At 40.5% G+C, this 21,469-nt stretch overlaps 1 protein-coding gene across 1 annotated transcript in view; it reads right to left on the reverse strand.

The window, feature by feature from the left end:
• Window positions 1-749: 749 nt before the first annotated feature.
• GTF2F2 (general transcription factor IIF subunit 2) overlaps window positions 750-21,469 on the reverse strand; it is a 121,675-nt gene continuing 100,955 nt past the window's right edge. Inside the window, exons 7-8 of the mRNA XM_033104974.1 lie at window positions 12,165-12,308; window positions 750-1,731 (exon numbers count right to left, since the gene is read on the reverse strand). Coding sequence (XP_032960865.1) covers window positions 1,612-1,731; window positions 12,165-12,308 — 264 coding nt within the window. The 3' untranslated portion in view covers window positions 750-1,611. The remainder of the gene's footprint in view (window positions 1,732-12,164; window positions 12,309-21,469) is intronic.

The raw sequence follows: 21,469 nt of genomic DNA on the forward strand, positions 1-21,469 counted from the left end.
GTAACTAAAATAAGCTGAAGAAATCAGGTTTGCAGAAATACCAAAGCATAGCTTTAAATGACACACAGCTTTGCCTTGCAAACGTTACTAGCGGCCACCAAGTTCAATCTGGCAGGCACTGTCACCACAAACACAAAAGGCAGGGGTAGGACACAGGTTTGTTTCATGGCAGTTCCGTACATCAAAAAGACAAGGCTTCAGGGAAGATACACACCATGAACCAAGCACGTGACGGGTATCCAGAATTCTCGGTTCCATACAGATTTATCACACTATCATCCATCTGCTCCTTGACACCAAGCTTCGGGTAATCAAAGTGGGAAGGCAATGGGGGGACATTTGGTTCCTGTACCAGAACAAGGCAGGACAGACACGTGGAGGTGGGGGTGGGGAACGGGACCACCTTCCTCCATCAGTTTTATTTTACAGTGGGAACGCAAGGACGAAATTTTTCTTAGTGCAGTGGTACTCAACCTCAGCATTCTGGTGTTCTGCTGCTAAAAATCAAATAATACAGAAAAATATTGATCTCAATGGATAAATGTTTCCTTGATTTAATTACCTAACATTTCCTTAACTTTTTGGCATTTGCTACTTCTTGCTTGCAAGCATATAGAAGCAATAGATAAAATAAGTAAGTAAAAAGCAACTTTTCATTGTGTTTAGTTTGCGAAAACTTCTTTTGTTTTGGTCTTGTTTGTGGGTGTGATTTTGGATTGCCTAAATATAATACTTTGTGCCAGAAAAACTTTAACCATGGACATGTATTGCTTTTATTTAAAATCAGTTAAAAAGAAAGATAAGAAACATTCCCGGAAACTCACATGAACCTTTCTGTGTATACACAGCAGCCTTACCCGATAGCTAGCTGTCCCTTACTTTGTCAATACCGTTTGTCATATGACAGTCCATACATTTCTGGGGAGTGTACAGTCAAGTTCTGGGGCAAAGTCAGTCTTAGAGAACCTGATAACCTCAATGTCAGAGACATATCTTGAACTGTTGGAAAAATATTTAATTTCTAATTACTTTAAAAGCAAATAAACATCAATTGACTATGACTTTCTCCACCTCTTATGTCACTATTGATGAAAACTGCTATCCTAGTATAAACATAAATGCTCTTCTTTTGTTAACTCGTGTGAATATGAAACATGATCACCTGTAAAAAAAAGACAGTTCTGTTCTTTGACAATTTTAGAATAAGGAACTTTGGCTTTTTATTCCCTTTGAGTTTCTGTCCTTGACTATGTTTTTCTTATCGTGCCATTCATTCTGGATTTGTATAACCTCAGCTCCTCAGATATAAAAACAAGGACAGAGTTCTCATTTAGAAACCATTTCCTAATTTTACATTTTAAAAGTTCATATTCAAAAAGAAGAGCCTCTTAGCCCCCAAACTCTAACCCCATCATGAGTAATCTGATTTAATACAAGTCTATAAATAAATTTGTTCTTTCTCCTCAAAAAACACTTAGGTAAATTTTCAAGAATTATTGTTTAAAAATTTACCTACAGATATGAAAGTATCAGCCATTTTACCCCTATCACAGATGCTGCTCAAGTTCATGTATCAGTGTTGTTCTGTGAGCATGCTGGCTTGGAGTCTTCTTAATCACTCTTTTCCTCGCCTTGGTAATGTCTGTACTCTGGCTTCAGCTCCCACGTGTTTTTGTGGATCCCTTTTACATTTTGAATACCAATTTCTTGTAAGATTTCCTTCAGGTACACCTTCAAAAAAAAAAAAAAAAAACCAAAAAAACCCAAACAGATGAGATTATGAAGGCAGGAACACAATTTAAAATAAAATGATACACCAAACCACATTCAAACATTAGGATCCTAAAAGCACAACAAGATTTTTCCATAGAGTTCAACAAACTGCCTTTTGATTCTACACGTGCAATACCCCATAACGGCATTCAGTGTATGATTGTGTGCGTTAAAGAGGTTGGAAGTCCTGAATGCCAACAACCTGAGAGCTGAAAAAAAAGAAAGTCTAGATGAAAACACACTAGAAAACTGGCGCCCAATGTTTATTCGGATGCCCTGCCCTTGAGCATCACGGCCTCACGCAGCTCACAGTCAGAGAGGGTGATTCTTGCACCAGCTACTTCAGAAGCAGCACCATGCATAAAAAGATGACAAATATTTTTGGGACAATATTCAATGAAGCAAGCACATGACAGGCATCCAGAATTCTCAGTTCTAAGGTGAGTTCTCAGACTTGCTATCAGGCCCCTTATTTTTCCTGTGTAATAAGGAAAGTCATTATTTGTGTTTGCTATTACTTGTATCTTGGCCGAGCTTGTCACACAGGGGAGGGATAAGAAGTGATAATAAGATATGCTGAACACCGTGGGGGCTGCAGCTTTCGTGTCCTTGGCTCCTCTGAAGGAAAGAGGTAGAGTGACGATGTGGGGCAGAACTCTGCATTATGGTATTTTAGGTCCTGAAAATTCAGTAGATATTAACCAAATGATTACTATATTCGTGGAAATGATGGCTATGATAAATGTTATGAAATCCCACCTTTGCTTGCTAATGCCCAAGGCCAAAAAGCATTCCACTATAAACTGACAGATATAAATTATAGTGCCATACTTCCCTCTTGGAGAGACAAAAGTTAATTTAAGAGTGATTTTTTTCTGGCTGCAGAACAAACTAATCCAACGATAATTTTTGTGTGTATGCTTCAAAGAACTGGCTACAGCATTACAGTGACTCATCCCATTGATGGAGAATGTAATACTTTTTTATTGAGATGACACACTAATTAGAAAAACGGTTGCTAAGCTCTTCCCCAGGTAATGTTTAGGCAGTGCCCTTCCCAAGTGTGGTGTTAGCCTACCTGATTCAGAACCTCGTGGGAAGCCTGTTCAATAAGCCCCATCACTTAAGCCTCAGTGAGTCATTTCTGGGTCCAGGCCTGGGAATCTGCATTGTCAAAGCCCCGCCCCCGCCCCCCCCAGCCTCTGATCGAACTAAAGCTACAGCGTCCTTCTAGGAATCTCCCCGCGCTAATACTCAAGGACCTTTGCGTCCCTGAAGCCCTCTCCAAGCTCCCACTGCTCAGATCATGCCTTAGCCATTAAACGCCACCTGACACTGATGGTAGGACGCTCTCCAGCTTCCAAAGTCCTTTCACTCAGGCGCCAGCAGGTGGCAGCAAGGAACCAACTGACGCCTGGGCGGCCCAGGAGGAGGCTGGCTGCCTCCCGTGCCCTCAGCGGGCCTCCCTGAAGGGCCCCTGTGAATGAGCAAGAAGGCTTACACATCCAGGGCATGAGCATGTCTGCCACCTGCCCCTTCAAACCACGTTTAAAAAATGGGGCCCTTCACTAACTACTTTCTAATGAAACAGGATTCGTAAACGGACAATGATGGGTTGGGCACAAATGATTTTCAGTTTAGATATCCAGCCAACCACAGCATCTTTGTAAAATTCCCAAGAATGGTTTACTGTGAGAGTGACTGGGACCCTGTGCACAAGGTCATACAAGAGTGGATGCTCTGCAGTGGGGCAAAGGGGAGAGGGCGTCAGCAGGGGCACGCGCTCGCCTGACAGGGGGCAAAGGGCGGCAGCAGGGGCACCACGCTCACCTAACAGAAGCTCTCCTGACTTCAAGCCTAATGTGCCCATTTATAATCTACATATAGAACATGCAAAGCCCAAAAAAGGGATAAACACAAAATATTAAGAAAGTCTTAAGTGGGATGGAGCGTTATCACTTTGTGAAGGGTGTAAATGTCTAACTATTATGTTGCTTTGTATACCTGAAACTAATTAAAAAAAAAAATCTTAAGTGTACAAGTTCAGTTACTTTCACGTGTAGTCCACCGCTGCTTTGTTAAAACTGTATAATAAGGTTAGGGAGCATGTTGTTTTTTTTATGAAGATGTCCCTTTTTTTTTTTTTTAAAGCAGGCCACAGCTCCCAGTGGCCCGTGTGGGGATCAAATCAGCAACGTTGCTGTTATCAGCACCGTGCTCCAACCAACTGAGCTAAATGGCCACCCCTCTTTTTTCCTTTTTAACAGTAAGCATGGAATGAAATATTCAGTCTGTCAATTAATTAGTCAGTAACAAGTAGGATTAAGGTCATTTTATCTAGCCATAGTACAGACTTCTTGGGGCGGGGGAAGGGCACGGAATGAAACTTCTGGAGTTCTAGAATGTTCCCAACTGCAACGTAAGACCATCTTATTCTAGCCAAGCAAGTTAACTTGGTACAAAGCATCAGCAGAGAAAGCTGGATGACAGGGAGAAACAAGGTCAGAAAAGCCCCGAAGGGAAGACACAGTAGGAAACAATGAGGCCATGTCATTCTTCTGTTTACAAGTTTTCAGTGACTTCGCCTTGGCCGACAGGCTCAATTCCCAGCTCTTTACAGGCATCCATTCAGGTCTGCCTTTACATTTGGCCTCCTCTTCTAGTATCTCCCTTTATACGCACACCTGCCCTTTCCGTGTCTACAGGCTCCCAGTTTTTTTCCATATGCTCTTCCCTTTCTCAGTAATGCTTATCCCCTTCTCTCAAATCTGAACTTCTTACCTTCGAAGACTTTCCCAAAAACACTTTCCCTAACAGGCCCACGTCTCAGTGACAGCCTGTATCGTACTGTATTATAACCCTTTCCTTACATGTGTCTGTTCCTCTTACACCGCCTGCCTGCACACCACAGAGGCTCCGTGCACTTACGCTGAATGAGCAGGGTACTTTAGAGTAAACGAGGGAGTTAAGAGGACTGGGGTTGGGGGGGGTCACTTAGAAGGGCCACAGGAATAAGCTAACTTGGGCCCTTTTTAGTTTTAGAACTCAGGCTCTACTTAACTTACAGGGCAGTGACTCAGTTTGAAAAATAAAAGCTGACTGATTAAATTATATTACCTGAATGTGAATGACATTTATTACTAAAATCTGTACTCCAGTGATAAAATACTGTTGGAAACCAAGCCAACCGAGAGGGAAATGTTAAAAGGTTCTAACAGGATTGAAGATTAATTGGTAATCTAATTTTCCTTTTTAAAACTCTGTATATTCACACAAATATGTATTTTAGCACCTACTACGCGCCAGGCAGAGTGCTACAAGTCAGCTTTGACCCTCACAGAGTCCACAGTTTAAGACAAGGGTGTGTGGGGAACAAGACAAAGGCACACAGCAGACAATCGTAAGCTAAAACAGAAGCACAGTAACAACACACACATGGGATATTACGGGGAGCCCTGAGGAGGGGCACCCCACTCAGCCTTCAAGAGAAACTCGTTCTCCCCCTCTTACTTAGTCTAAACACTGACTTTCCAATTTAATCTTGGCATGACCACTTGTGCCATGTTTCTCCGGAAATAAGACCTAGCTGGATAATCAGCTCTAATGCGTCTTTTGGAGCAAACATTAATGTAAGACTCGGTCTATATTGTATATTGTATGTGGGGACAGAGTCCCAGAGAGCAGTTTCCAGGCTCTCGGCCTCACGTGGAAAGGTGCTTGCTTGGTTATTACACGGCCGTCAGCTATAATCAGATGGCCATCCACTGTGGCTGGGTGACCATCAGCTGTAACCAGTTAGCCATTAGCCACTAATATAACAGCTGTGGCTACGCTTGGTTGGTTGGCAGAGAAGCGGAAGATTGCGGATCGTGCAGCTCCTGCCTCCTGTGTCTCCAACCCAACCACCAACAAGAATATAGGGGTATGTCTCCCCTATCTATGGCTCCATGGGTGTTCCTTTTTGGCCTCACCATGTCTTGCGTTCTTATGTGGGGAGCGGTTCTTATGCAGGGACCTGAGACCCTGCATTACATTATATTATATATTTTATATTGTAGTATAGTATATTATAGTAAATAAGACCAGGTCTTATATAAATTTTTGCTCCAAAAGATGCATTAGAGCTGCTTGTCTGGCTAGGTCTTATTTTCGGAGAAACAGTATTTTAAAGGATTCTGGACCTGAGTAGATCACCTTCACTTCACACAGGACTGGAGAGATTTCTCACTGCTGACTATGTGCCGAGCTGCAGAACATGTGAAATAATACACTGGCTGAGGTCCAGAAGTTCTCCATCAAAGGGATGTGTGGGAGAGTACTTACAGTAAGTCTGGATGCAGAGAAAAAAGGGACAGAGTATTACATCTACCTCTGAAGGCAAAGGCAAAGCACACACTGGACCAAAGAAGCCAAGTGCTTAGGATGTGGCTTGCATACAACTGTGGGGACCAAAGGGCCAGAAGATCAAACTCCTAATCTTCAAGACAAACCCATGCAGGCTCACAAAAACAGTGGCCTAATATAGTACTTTCCTCTCATTTTCTTTCCTTCCCTCCCTCCACCCCTAGCCATTTCTCCTATCATCGTTTCCTCTACTGCTCTGCCAGCTAAATGGAGGATTTCTCTGCATTTCATTTTATCAGGAATTTCAGTGTTAAGCATTACATACATAATAATAAATTAACTATAAGTTCCAAGAAGTTGATAAAAACAGGTATCTTTGACAGAGAGCTGATCACCAAGTAATAAAGCTTTAAGTAAGCCAAAAACATGACCCTACCACTGGTGTAGATCTACTGGTTACCAGAACCTTCTATTCATGAGGAAAACATTAAACTTTCATAAATATTTAAATTTCATCCATTTATATTCAACATAGTTAATAATTTATTTTAGTATGGCATTTCACATTCTAAAACTTTTAATTAAGGCTCCACTTCATAAGTTAGCAAATAATTATTTTTTAAAACAGACGTCTCACAAAGGTTTGCATTAATTAATATGCTCTGTTGGGATATGCATGGTCATTTTAGTTTTAATAGTATCATTCAAAAATAAAAACTCCCAGTTACAGAAAAAGTGAAGAGAGAACTGAAAGAAAATATGTGAACAGGAAGGAAATGATAAAGAATTACGAAAAAAAAAGAGAGAAAACAGCACTTATTTAGTAAATTTGGGAATGAGCTTCAAACATTAAAAATACCTATTTTCACTTTGGATTAGGAACTAAATGAGCTAAGATAAAGCTTCAATTCTATTCTCTATATACCTGATTTAGATTAATAATGATGATTCTTAATAACAGAGAAATTAGAGAACAGCCTGCCTAAGAGAGAAATGAGGGTTTTTTTCCTTCATTAAAAAGGGGTTCCTATTGTCAGAAAAATATTTTCCTTGCTTGTCTACAGATATACACACGTATCTGAATACAGAAGAGGCAACGTGGAGGGAGACATTCCTAGACTGAAGTCGGGACTTGGGCATTCCAACCACTGGGCAAGTAAGTCCCTTCTTTGGCGCTCAAGTTAGAAAGACGAGATAATCTCTACAGGTACTGTTACCTTTAAGATCCTGAGTCAGATACACACACACGTCATGTATCATATTGACATGCTCTGAGATACGTACAGATCACACACGTATCATAATTATCTATTATATGTATCATTACAACATGAAGAGTAAATAGGAACACAGGTGTCTGGCTTGAGCTACTTGGGGATGGTGGCATCACTTTAGATGGCGACGTCTGGGAGAAGCTTTGGGGTGGTGTACAAATCAAGAGTTCCGTTCTGAACACACTAAATTGATCTGCTATTACAATAACATGATTAATACAGATTAGGTGCCAACTCCAGCAGGCAGTGTGGATGAGGCAATGGGCCCTGGCAGGCAGACTACTTCTACCCTACCCTGTTGGTTTGGGAATGGGCATACGCCCCCTACCAGGTTAATTAAACCTCCGCTGGGGCTTTAATTGGAATAACCGGACAGATGCCCTCTTTTTGCTTAGGGGTCACCAGCTGGGAGGTGCTTCAGGGGATCATTCTGGTGACCACATGGCAAGATCCTGCCTTAGAATAAAGACAGCACACAAGAAAGGCAGAATGATGGGGAGAGACGCAGAGGGATGGGAAGGGACGATTCTAATGAAAACATCGGAATCTGGATCGAGCCATGTTTAAAGCTAGATGCATTTCTGGACTCCCCAGCTACAGGAGTCAATAGAATGTCTATTTTTGTTTAAGCGAGTTAGTTTCAGTTGAGTTCCTATTCCTTGCACTGAAGGAGTCCTAGCCAACTCACAGATCTATAATAGCACACACCTGTAAATAAATTTTATTTTTTGACAGGAGAAATTCTCAGTATGTCGAATTTTGTCATTTTATCCTTAAAAAAAACATCTTCCTGGATGTTACTGATGCCGAATTTTGCTTGAATTGCTTCTATTCAAGCCTCTATCTGGCCTGTCTGGAAACAAACTCTGAGGATCAGGTGAACATCTCCGTATGGCTGCACTGCTGCTTATCAAAAGCCTACTCTGTGCAAATAAACAACAGCTGCTGAGCATTATTTAGTGCTGACGAACTTGAAGTATGGCCATCAAGCCACCTCAAAATCAAAGTCACTCAAACCTTTGCCAAGGTTTTCTGTTCACTTGAACCTACTTTAATAAAAGATGCAAATTGTTGAATAACATATTCTGAATTTAAAATGGTCCACTGGATCCAGACTGGGTCTGCTGAGTTAGACGGGGCATTGATAATTAAAGATAAATTTCCCTGAAGCTTGACCTAAAAGTGGGTGGATATAGCACAAGGAAATGAAGTGGTTCAGTTGTAATCACAGTTGGTTTTGGATAACATGTTTACTAGAAATGTATAGTTACAGGAACACGGTAAATGGGTGCTGTGTTAGAGCGTGGTGAGGCTCACTGGTCTTGGCAGTTTGGTGTTTCAAAAGGAGCAATTAGATAGAGTTTCTAACTAGTTTTGAAAATGCTGTATATCCTTCTATTTTAAAGATACAGTAAAATATATAGACTAGACATAACACATTCAAGATGGAAGATCAAAAATTTCCAAGGGAGAAATAATAGAATCCCTCTGATATTTCACTTTACAGAGAAGGTGAAAAAGCCCAAATTTAATCTGTATCAAAAATCCCTTTAAATGGATAGCGACTGTGTTTTTGACTCCGCATCAGTTACAGAGCCTGGCCTTTTAAAATGGCTTGTTTGCTCTGTAACTCATTGATTGCTTATGCAAGTCACATACTGGAAAGGAGAAAAAGATGGGACCCGAGGACAGTTTCCCTAATCAACATTTCTGCTTGTAGAAGTGAGGTTTTTAGGAAGAATACAGAAAGGAAGGAACTGGAAAAACAAGAAAATACTTAAAATTCACTCAGAATATGTCAAAAATGATATTCTAAAGGCCAGAAAGCAGATGGTAACTTAAGAATAGAGTGGCAGCACTAATGACAAAGGGGACGTTGTTAAATGACACATTTCATGGTTAGAAACTCACCAAAAGTGGCCCCGGAGGCCATCAGAAAATGAGGGACTGTCATTAAACGTGTTTACTAAAGATGTCATCGACACAAATAAGGTCTCTTTTCTTCCCTTTCACACAGGACTCCAAATTTGTTAATAATACTAATAATACATATTTGTAAATGACTTTACAGTTGACAATGCAGCTTTCATAAACATAAATCTCTTATAGGGATTCTGTAAACTAGGTATTATAGTAAACATATTTAACATCTTAATATTGTAATATTATAAACATTTCATTTGAGCCTATTGGCCAATTTTATACAAGGTATGTCATGTGTTCAGTAATAAACATTAAGCAACGCGTTAAACATTAGACGTACTTAAAAACCTGGGCCAGGACTACATGGCTAACAGGAGGGCTGGGACGTGGCCTGAGGTTCCTACGCTATAAAACCGTGAGATTTTCATCACCTCAGGAAGCCCCTTTCCTGGGTCACTGATCTTCAGGCTACGCTGGGCTCATTTATTCTCTTGCTGTTGCTCAGGCTGAAGTCAATTAGTAAGCGTGTGCAGATGACCTAGTACAGACTCACTTCTGTCCTGTGAACCTTTGAAAGGAGATAGTTACCTACACAGTGGAGAGCTGGGCTCTGGCCATTTTCTTTCTAGGTCAATGGGTTTTGCCAACTCAGTTCAAATGTGAGAAGGAAGTAGAGAGGAGAGACGAAATAGGACAGAGTCACAGATTTAGAGCTGGAAGGGATCAAAAAGACCATCTAGTCCAGCTCCCTTCATTTTAGAACTGGAAGTGACTTCCCCAGGTCCCACTGAGGTCAGTGGCAGGACTGGCACCGTGCTGACCACGTCCTGCCCGCTCCTCTAGGAGAGGATACCGGTGGCCTGACCATCCCACACTTCCTTAAAACTGGCTCTCTGTCCCCCACCCCGACACAAATGACCTGAAGCCTGTCAAATCCACGGGAGGAAAATGCGGGGGTCCTGGATACTAAGCATGCAACCATTTCCTTTTTTTCAAATCAACTGATCTAATATTTACTGAGTTTCCACTCTGTGTTATAGAGTAGTATGACCATTTAGGGATATGAATAACATATAACTCTGCCTTCAAGAACATTATGCTTGCCAAGGCAATTTAGTCTCTAAATAATAAAAACTAGTGTAAAATGATTTAGTTTCTAGATCAGTGGTCCACAGGCCCTCTGTGAGCATCTGATATAAACTATGGATCTGCTCCCCAGAAAAACCCATACGTTTTGACATATGCAGATTACTGGATCTCCTAAAGCCCATGAATTAAAGGAAGCTCTATTATAAGATTCACTGAGTACCACCACATAAAAATTATCTGGAGAACCAAAACTGAGAAATATACTAGTTATCCCTTTCCTTTGACGCAAAATGAATAAACTTTAAAAACAGGTCATTCCATGTTAAAGCAAAGAAACTGTTTTCCCAAGTATCACTGGAATGTCCCTCTACAAACGTCTATTTTCCCATGTATGATTTTGTGTGTGTTACTCCAGGAGATTATATTGTCTGCATTCAGAGTTTCTGGAATGGCCTCTTCATATTGATATAAAACACAAGGATAAACTTCATTAAAACCAGAAGAAACACAGCTTAGCTAATGAATTATTCCATTTCAAATTTATCATCTCGCTTGGAACGCGTGCCTAAGGCTTTGATTTGGAATGGAAGCGAAGTCATTAAGATGAGCTGATAACAGTGCAGCACGAGCACTTTCCTCTTCTCTATTAAAAAAACTACTTAGATCTATTGCAATTTAAATTAATTTCTTAATGAAAACATAAAAGGTTGAAGTACAACAGTAGAGAAATATCTGTAGAGGTGGGAAACTGTACAACCAATACTAAAGTTTCATAAATCATTTCCTAAAGCTTTGAATAAATCAGAAAAAGTGTGCCAAGCCCTTTCATAAACAGTGATTTGGTTAAATGTTTTTAAAAACTGGCTATCCTGTTACGTATTCTGAAGCAGCTAAACAGACCAGGTAGAATGAACATATTCCTGGAGGATACTGGCAAAGTGAACAAAAGATAAAGAAAGGTAGACAAAAGGCCAGAAAATAAAAGGTTTTCCATTTGACTTTTAAAACCTGGAAACAGATACTGATAAAATTCAATGTGATTCTTTGCTAACATTTGAAGGTATGAGAAAGTTAAATGGAAGGGAATGGGACTCAAAGGCTGGAGAAAGGATTTGGATTCCTAACTCGTCACCAGCATATTAAATGGATTAGAAATATAAATTATTAGCAGATAGGCACAAAAGTCTAGAGAAGTGATTAAAAAATGATTATAGAACAAAATTTCTAAAACATCAATTGATTAAATTTTTCCTTAAAAATGGAGAATAGGCCAACCCAACTCCAATCTCAACAAACACTGTGAGTCAGCACTCTTCTCTATTAAAAGGACCTAATGCTGGTGTTGGGTAGATTCTGATTTAAAAAAAAAAAAAAAATCTGTTAGAGAGCAGCCCACAAGACGGGGATAAACTCTCTCACTGTGACAGACCAGTATGACTCTTAAAAGAATATGACTCTTCTGAAACATATTTTCAAAAATAAGATTGGAAATAATATAAACAGGTGTCAAGGATCAGTCAAAAGGAGGATAAATCCACCCTTTATATGAAACTATTAACATTAAATGTATTTGGAATTTAAAATAATTAAGCTGATGTTATTTAAAAAAAAGCCGCATTAAAACATCTTTTCTGAGTGTGGAATTAAAACCTGCTCTAGCATAGGTACCCGTGGACTCCTTCATGACTCACTTCTCCCAGTACTGCACACTTACTGAGCAGAACACACCGAAAGGATCACAGCACGCATGTATATACATACCACAGGCTGTTTGGTGATGTCCACCAGGTCCTTAAGATTGTAATACTGATGTTTCTCAAAAGCCGAAAACAGCATATCTAAAACGTATTGTTTATCAGCACGAGCTCGTTTTCCATCTTCTTTCTTTTTCCTTTCATATTCAATCTATGTGCAAAAGCAAAAGAAATAAAAGCATCAATTCAACATACTCACTCTGAAACACAGCCATTTTCTTTTGCGCTATCCAAATAACTTAGATTTTAAGCTTCAAGGCAGCAGGTGGCAGAGCAGTGGTTCAGAACCCGGGGTCCTCCCCGCCCCCAGGGCTCCTCAGGTCTCTGAGGCTCTAAGAGGGTTAGATGGGTATCAACGCCCCTCGTAAACCATTTTCATTACTTTCAAAGCTTTAGTGATGCGTCCGTTTCTCCCAAAAGAGGTTTTCTTTGCCAAAATTGTATCACTTTAGTGTGGCTCTGGTTAGCTCGTACTGATCAGAAAGTCTGCACGCAGTTCTTCTGTTTCTGATTACCCTAAGTTTATCTAACAGAGGCAGTTTGGTGGGGGACATCTTTCAAAATTGGGGCCAGGCACAGGCTAAGGAGGATGGCAGGTCATAGAACAGGTTCTCCAGGAAGTGACAAGTTTGGGAAGAACTGGTAACAAAAGCAAAAACATGGTCAGTGACGGGGCCATCTGTCACCCCGACTGTGTGTGACCTCCCTGCACTTGTTTCTTCTCCTATAAAAGGTGAAAAATGGCACTGAAGGAATGCACAGACTCTCCTCCCATTACCATCAAGGGAACTGCTCATTTGTAAAAATACTAGCTTTTTATTGAAAACATGCAACTTTCAGTTGATTAAGCTTTTAATTTTCCTAGAAATACTTCATTTTGATGAGGCATCAGGAACTTGTTAGAGGAAATATGTATGACATGTGATCCAAAAATATGGTGAATGTTTAAATAAAACAAATTTATTACGGTAAAAGACACACTGCCATTAATCCCCCTCAAAATACTCCCCCTCACTTCAAACACAGTTATCCCATCATTCTTGCCACTTTCTGAAGCAGTTCTGGAAGTCCTCTTTCCTGAGTGTCTTTAGTTGCACTGTTGTGGCTGCCTCGATGTCCTGAATCGATTCAAAATGCTTACGTTTCATGTTCATTTTGACTTTGGGGAAGAGCCGGAAGTTGCACGGTGCCATATCCGGTGAATAAGGTGGATGCGGACACACCGTAATGTTTTTATTTGACAGAGATTGCTGTACCAGAAGCAATGTGTGACATGGAGCGTTGTCATGATGGAGGATGAAGTAAAGACACTCATGAAAGAGGACTTCCAGAACTGCTTCAGAAAGTGGCAAAAACGGGATAAGTGTATTCGAAGTGAGGGGGAGTATCTGAGGGGGATTAATAACAATGTGTCTTTTACTGTGATAATTTGTATTGATTTAAACATTCACTGCAGTGTTTGGTCACACCTCACAGAAACTGCACCTGGTAAATAAAGCACTACCAGGCTGGGTGACAGCCGCCAAAGAACACTCTCCTGGGCACCTACTGGAATAACTAAGGCTAGGGGCTGGCTTCAAAAGTAATGAAATGCGTTTCAAAACTTCCAACTAAATGACTGCATCAATTCCAGCCTCATCGAGTCGGGCTGACTCTATTTTAACAATAGAGCTCTCAACAACAAGGTTGCCAGTTCAATTCCCACATGGGATGGTGGGCTGTGCCCCCTGCAACTAAAGATTGAAAATAGCAACTGGACTTGGAGCTGAGCTGCGCCCTCCACAAGTAGACTGAAGGACGACGACTTGGTGCTGATGGGCCCTGGAGAAACACACTGTTCCCCAATATTCCCCAATAAAAATAATAATAAAAAGATAAAATTTAGTTTCTACTCATGTTAAGACTAAAAATATATCTTATACGTAAATCAGAAACTTTCAACTAGCAGCAAGAGGTAACTGACAACAATGAGTGTCTTCAATCAAATAAAATTAGGAACTAGACAAGGGGAAATCATCTTAATTTTTTTGACATGTAGATCCTGGGAGTAAAACTCAAAATCCATTCATGTCAGGGGACGGGGGGGATAAGACGGATGGTGTTTAATGGTACAAACTTGCAACGAGTAGTAAATAAGCCAGAGAGAGAGATACAGTACAGTTTAATGAATAGACAATATTGTACTGTAATTATGTAATAAATATCACTACGACAATCATATTACTATAAATGTATCAAAGTAACACATTATACACCTTAAATTTACACAACATTACATGTCACATTTATTCAGTTAAAAGAAATCCGTTCACCTCTTTAACAGAACAGACGGTGGACTACCGTAGGTGCTTCTCGCGTTGCCTCTTGCAAAATGTATCCCCTTCTCAGGGCTCATGTATTAAAATGTACACAGAGGGGCCTTGAGCATTTTAAATGTAGAAAGAGTAGATCACTGAAAAATGCAAATGCATGACAGACTGCACTGTCGGGGAGGAATGAATATTTTCTGGATGGGAAGAGCATGAAAGAAAACAACAATGGGCAGCTAAAAAGGGTTTATTCGAGAAGAACAGAGGGACTAAAGAGCTAGGAGCAAGCAAGACTAGAGAGGGGAGAGATCAGAGGAGCCTATGACCAAGGAGAAAACCCAAGTCTTCCCAGTGTGAAGATGGAGAAACACATGAAAAAAAATGCATGTAGGACAAAGGCAGAAGTATAAAGTCTGCCCCAGCTCAGCAAGAAAGGAGACTGCAAGAGAGCCGGGAGCAAAAAGGATAGACCTGAGGGCCATTCAAGAAAGACATCTTTCTCTAGGGTCAGGAGAAGGCTAGGGTCAGCAGAAGGCTATAACTGAGAGAATGGCTGCATTATGGAGAAAGAAAACATGATAGATCAGGACAAAACTCACAAATCCAAGCAGGAGGGCCTCTGGATTAAAAAGAAAATGATATCATGAAGCCTTAAGAGTCTAATATTTTAAGCCCTGCTTTACTGACCAATGACTAAAAGATATCTGTTCCCTGTTTACAACTGTGCTTATTAGTTTACACCTTGACACCCCTCCCACTGCTGCACTGCACGTGACGGGTTGATGTTTTGTACTGTGATGGATGGTCATGAAGTGGGTCCTGATGAAAAAGTAAGAAAAAGTCTAGACCGAGGATGAAGCTGTTACAACCCTTTACTCTGGTCCAGTGTGGGATAAGAAAACCTGAACTTGGAATCTAGAAAAGAAGGAGAGAGAATCAGACTAAGAAAGGCTGGGGGAGGGATGTGGCTTTGGTGGGGATTTCATTTAGCCAAAGGCCATTGGTCCTCAAAACGATACAAAGGAAGGAGGGATCTAGCAAAAGACCAGGGCCAGGCTTCTGTGTTCTCCGTGTGGAGGTACAGTGGTGTGATACTGTCTGCCCTTCTTTCCCAGCTTTCATTTGTGCTGAAAGACGACAGAAAAAGTTAAATTCAGGAAACAGAAAAGAGGAGAATGATGGTATATTCCACTTCCACCCTTCGAAGTCTCTCTCTCTTGTGTAAAATGACTGGAGAAGCTAGGAAGATTAATAGGAAAAATGTTTTCAAATAAAGAAGGCTGCTGGTAAAGCAAGATGGCCCATTTCAGAGAGGGCACACACTCCAGTTGGCAGGGGACAGGAAAACTTTTGTAGTGTTTGTTATTAAGTTATCCCAACTCAGAGCCACATGTCAGACCCAAAAATCAAAGATAAGATTTAGACTAAATTAGAAAGAAACTTTAAAATCACAACTGAAAGGGTAAGATTAAGGGTCAGATTAAGTTGTGATTAGTAAAGTTAACGAGTAGTGAGAAAAGTCCCAAATTGTACCCAGATCTTTTTTCATTTAATCTTGGTTTTCATGCTTCAGTCCCCAAAATTCTGCATTTAATGTTGTGCTCTCCTCATTCAAATTACGGAAAAACAGATTAATACTGGGGGCAGTGCAGCCTAATTTTACTCTGACTAGTGAAATTAAAACACTTAAAAGTAATCTGAAAACCCAGACACATAAAATAATAATAGCAATGAAAAAAATGGAAGTATTATCCCTCAGTAGAGAAATTTAAGGACTAGAAATTTAACCCTACACTTATTTAAAAAGAAAAAGTGGAACATCTCTTCAATGTCCTCAGGGCCTGCACTATGGTCCTGGGACAACTTATAGAAAAAGCAGTTTTAAAACAAAATGTTTGTACTACAGCAGTAGTTAAATCTTTTTTGATAATTTCCAAGACAGGCTCATAATCCAAGTTCTGCTCTGTGGTATCAGGCAGGTCCAATGTACACGTAACTTAAAAAGGAATTCAAATGATTTCTATGGTCATTCAATTACTGATAATTAATTTTATACTCAGGACAAAACTAATATTCCTTAGGTAACTTCTATTTTTAAAACTCAACAGTGTAGAAATAATGATCTTAATACTGTATTTACAACTTCACACTACCATTAAAATTAATTCTAGAAATAAACTATACATGATATGAACCAGTCTGTTTAGGAGACTACAGTTTTGACATAATGTTATTTCTTCTGTTTTTTTACCTCTTTGCCCTTTGGGCATTTTGTTTTGCACTGGTGTACTGGCATTGGAAGGAAACGATACTCAAAGCAGTAAGGTATCTACCTTGTTAGCAGCTACCACAAATATAAGTAGTTGTCATGCAGGGTGTCATGCGGGGTCTCTGGTCCCGCTCCTCACACAAGAACATAGGACATGGTGAAGCCAGAAAGGAACACCCACGGAGCCATAGATAGGGGAGTCATACCACTATATTCTCGCTGGCGGCTGGGTTGGAGACACAGGGAGCAAACATCCGCCAGTACCCCAACAAAGTGTCTTCTTGCACCCCAGTCTCACTGGCAGCCGGGTGAGACACAGGAAGTAGGATCCACACGATCCGCAATCCGCCGTCCACTTTTTCTGCCTGTCAACCAACCAACCAACCAACCAACGCAGCCACGGCAGCTACATCAGTGGCCAGTGGCTAATTGGTTACAGCTGATGGCCATCTACTACCCGAGCCAGCACCTTTCCATGTGAGGCCGAGAGCCTGAAAACTGCTATCTGGGACTCTGTCCCAACAGTAGTATAGTGATTGGGCTAGAAAAAGCTTTTATATTATGTGAATTTTCATTACCGAATTTATATCTGCCCCCAATTGATACAGGCCAAGTAGCCCCCCCACTGAAAAACTTTTAAATTTTCTTTCTTACAGAGATTTTAAATTTCCCTTTCCTTAAAGTCTCCCTTTTCCCAATTTTTTAGCTCCTGTCCCCCTGCTTAATCATTTTATAAATCAGTTTCTTAATCATAAACAATCATAGATTGTTTTTAACCTGAATCATAGAAATCTCCTACCCCCTGCTTTAGATAATTACCCTAAAACTTGTGATTTATACTTGTTGATTGTAATCATTGAAGCCCAATGTTCTTTCCAGCCCAGCTCATTCTGGGCCCAGCTCCTGGACAATTAACGTCACCTGAGTGACCGGTTGAATGGCCACAGGCTCCACAAGAGCTGACGGACTTTCCATCACGTAGCCATCTTGCATCAACAGCTTTGAGCTCTGCTCTTTAAGCCAACACTTTTAACTTTATTAATTAAAATCTATTTTTCCTCATTCAGGGGCCTTGGGGATACAGAGGATACCATAGCAAGATTACCAGTCCCAACCAAAGAAGCCAACATGGTCTTCCAGGCAGATCTCGATACCCCTTCCTCTCATCTAAGATCAGATTAGGCGAGAGTTCCGTGAATCCCCACAGGTAGGGAAAGCTCTCCCCGCCCTGCCCAGCAGGAAGCAGATACAGAAGAAGAGATCAACTTCCCATAGAGATTTTATGGGGATCACGTCTCTCAAGGGGAAAACAAGGGAGGCAGTTAGACAGGCATTGGGTCTCTGCATTCCTGTACGTCTAACACAACCCACAGAATGCGACCTTCCAAAAGACCTTCCCTCTCTGCCCAAAACTTCCCCTTTTCATTGTAATTATCTACCCCTACGAGGAAACAAATGGGTACAAAATACCCAACTAGATTAGATCAACCACTTGCACCTGTGTAGTACAGGCCATGACCTTCATTTCACCTGGGCCTCATTATACCATCATTCAATAAAATCACTATAACAGACTGAATTCTGGGAAGGAGCATGCACAGTCTAAAAAGATGAGGTAATAGCCTCTTGTCAATCACAGATGTCAATCAAGTGGTCCCATGCCCAGAGAGGAACAGCCCATTCTAGAGAAAAAAGGGATTAAAAACTCCAAGTCCTCACCAGTCAGGGCCTTTGAGCCACAGCCTCTCGAGCCGCTTTTTTTTGTGCTCAGGCCCGCTCCTAATTCTTTGGAGTGTACCGTGTTTCCCAGAAAATAAGACCTAGCCAGACAATCAGCTCTAATGCGTCTTTTGGAGCAAAAATTAATATAAGACCTGGTATTGTATTATATTATATTATATATTACATTATGTTATATTATATTATGTAAGATGCAGTATTATATATTATATATTATACCCAGTCTTATATTATAGTAAAATAAGACTGGGTCTTATATTAATTTTTGCTCCAAAAGACGCATTAGAGCTGATTGTCTGGCTAGATCTTATTTTTGGGGAAACATGGTACTATCTCTTCTAATAAAGTTCTCTTTCACTACTTTATTTCTGTGTCTCATTCGATTCTTTGCTTGAGACGCCAAGAACCTGGACACCACACCAATGAGGGACCATCCTCCAGGAATGTAGTATCTAGGATTCCCTGTTTTCCTCCAGGAGGCCCAGGGTTAACCCCCGGTGTGGGAACCAAGCTCGGGCATCGCGCTGAGAAGGGCCAGGTCTCTGGTAACACAATGACCACAGGTCACTTCATAACCAGCTGCACAGAATAAATGTCAATTCAGAACAAACTTTAAATGTAGTCTCCAGTCACAAATGTTTACAATCCCAAAAATCTACCATACACAATTTTACTTTCACAACAGAAAATGAATTATTCAAAACTAACATGCAATCAAATGCTGAAAATCCATTGTGTTTTCACACATGGATGTGGTATAGAGATGTGCAACCGTCATTACTGAAACCTTAATCACTGACTAAATTATAAATGCCACCCACTGCCAATTAAAATATTACAATCCAGATGTCTGTAAATGTCTAGATTGTTGTTTGCAGAAATACTTTACCAGTCAAGGCAGTCTTTGTGGAGGCTTTTAACTTTTGAAGTGAGCATGACAGCCTTGATTACCATGGTTTGCATTTTAAATCCTTAGGAAAGATCCCCCACTCCCAATGCTTCTATTTCTGCCTAGTGTGTCGAAATTAATTCTTTAGAGTTGGTCAGTCCCTGGCGTGCAAATTCAAATGGACAAAAGCATGGAGTATACTTATACTATACCACAACAGGCAAACCCTGTTGAAAGGCCTGTGTGATATCGTCCTGCAGGTATCTATTTTATTAGCAGAATTCCAAATTTATACACAACAAACAGCAATAAACTCCACCCCACCTGAGTTCTGCAGACTAACACAGTCGGTTGCCACATTGAAGGGCAGAGTATGCATAAAAACGAATTTTCTCTCTAGTTCCTGGGGGCTCACCTCAAGATTTTATATAATTCTATTCCTTCCAACAGTAATTTCCTAGTTAAATTTTTCTAGTTCTCTATCACTTTCTAACCAAGTGCTCTTGCCAGAAAAAAGAAGAGAGAGAGAGAGAAATCTTTTTACAGGCTGGAGGAGGTGGGGGGCTTGTGGGGGGGGATTATAACAAAGACAAAAAAGAACATTAATTCATTTTTTAAAACCTCAAATGTGGTGGAAAGACACTTCCTGTTCTGTCAGGTACCATGTCTGCCTCCACCCCCCACGGGAGACGGCAGACAGACCTATACAACGTTGCTGTCTCTTTGGACCGGTGGCTGACGCCAGAATTACCCAGGGAACTTAAACATTTTAAGAGAGTTGGCCTCCCCATCAGATCAATTAAATCAACCTCTGCTTTTCTACAAGCTCCCAGGTGATTCTAGCGTACGGCCAGCACTGAGGACCACTAGCGAGACAACAGAGGACATGATTCCTCACGAGAAAAGGTCCTAAGACTGTGGACTACTTGTAAGAATGCTGTGAAATTTACACAAAGTCAACCAAAATACATGAGCAGAAGCAGCCTGATGTGCAATCAGAGGTGGAGGGAGCTGGACGGGGTCGTACACGTCAGCTTTGATTATATACCTTCGGCAAAAAATTTAAAGCATGAACTTATGTATATCTATTTGTAAACTGGAAAAAAGTACTGTATTAGTACTTCATGCATAGATACTATAAAGCATACACAGACATTTAAAGAAATAAAATAAAAATAAAACATCATTTTAAGAGTAAGTTTTAATTTGTCAAAATTACATTTTTTTGTTTTGCTCTCAAATATAGGGATCTGTCTTCATGCTTTGGATGCTTAGTTTTTAAATGAGTTTAAAACTGTGATAGCTTCCTACCAGCAATAGCTAATATAATTTAATATATGGCACGCGCAAAAGTCAAGGGTCACCGATGTCAGTTATTTTGACAAGCCTCCAGCTCCAGGCCTTGGGGATGGTGGCAAGTTCCCTTGCCAGCTGGTTTCCAGCTGGAGTTCCGCCAATGGGAGAAAGAAAGTAGGAGGAAGACAGGGTTTTTTTCTTTCTTTTTCTTTCTTTTTTTTTTTGTTTTTTTTGTGCTTGTGGGAGCACCTTGGATACCAACAGCTTTCCAATCTCTGGTAAGCAAGCCCCTTCTCCCTTTTTCCAACTCCAGCCTTTCTGTTTTGTATTTGTACACCATTTGTAACTAATTCCCCACGTCACATCCCTTTCTGCTCGAAATATCTAGAGTTGTTTTTCTTTCCCTGACAGACACTAAATGAATCATCGTTAAAGACAGGGAATGGCAAGCCATATTTAAAATGATATTGATAATTTCCTTTTTGGAAGGGCCAAGTTCCCGTCAAATCAGGTTACGTCATCATTATTTCTACCTCATAAAGTGACAGATAAAGAGATCATTTTGGAAGTAAAAGAAATGTCAGTTTTCCCACTTTCTTGTTCACAGATGTGCTTTACCAGTATTATCCTTACAGTTTCTTCCCAAGCATCTTTTCAAGCCATTTGTTCATGCTTTTCAGATTGGGTTTAGTTAATAGTAGATGCTATATTCTGTAAATTCCTGTAAAAACCTAAAAAGCTGAAAGGAAATACAAATGTGAGGTGCTGAAAGCACCACTGTCAACCCCTCTGTTGTGTAATTTCCATTC

This window comes from Rhinolophus ferrumequinum, chromosome 4, assembly GCF_004115265.2.
Source record: "Rhinolophus ferrumequinum isolate MPI-CBG mRhiFer1 chromosome 4, mRhiFer1_v1.p, whole genome shotgun sequence".
Taxonomy (NCBI): Eukaryota; Metazoa; Chordata; class Mammalia; order Chiroptera; family Rhinolophidae; genus Rhinolophus; species Rhinolophus ferrumequinum.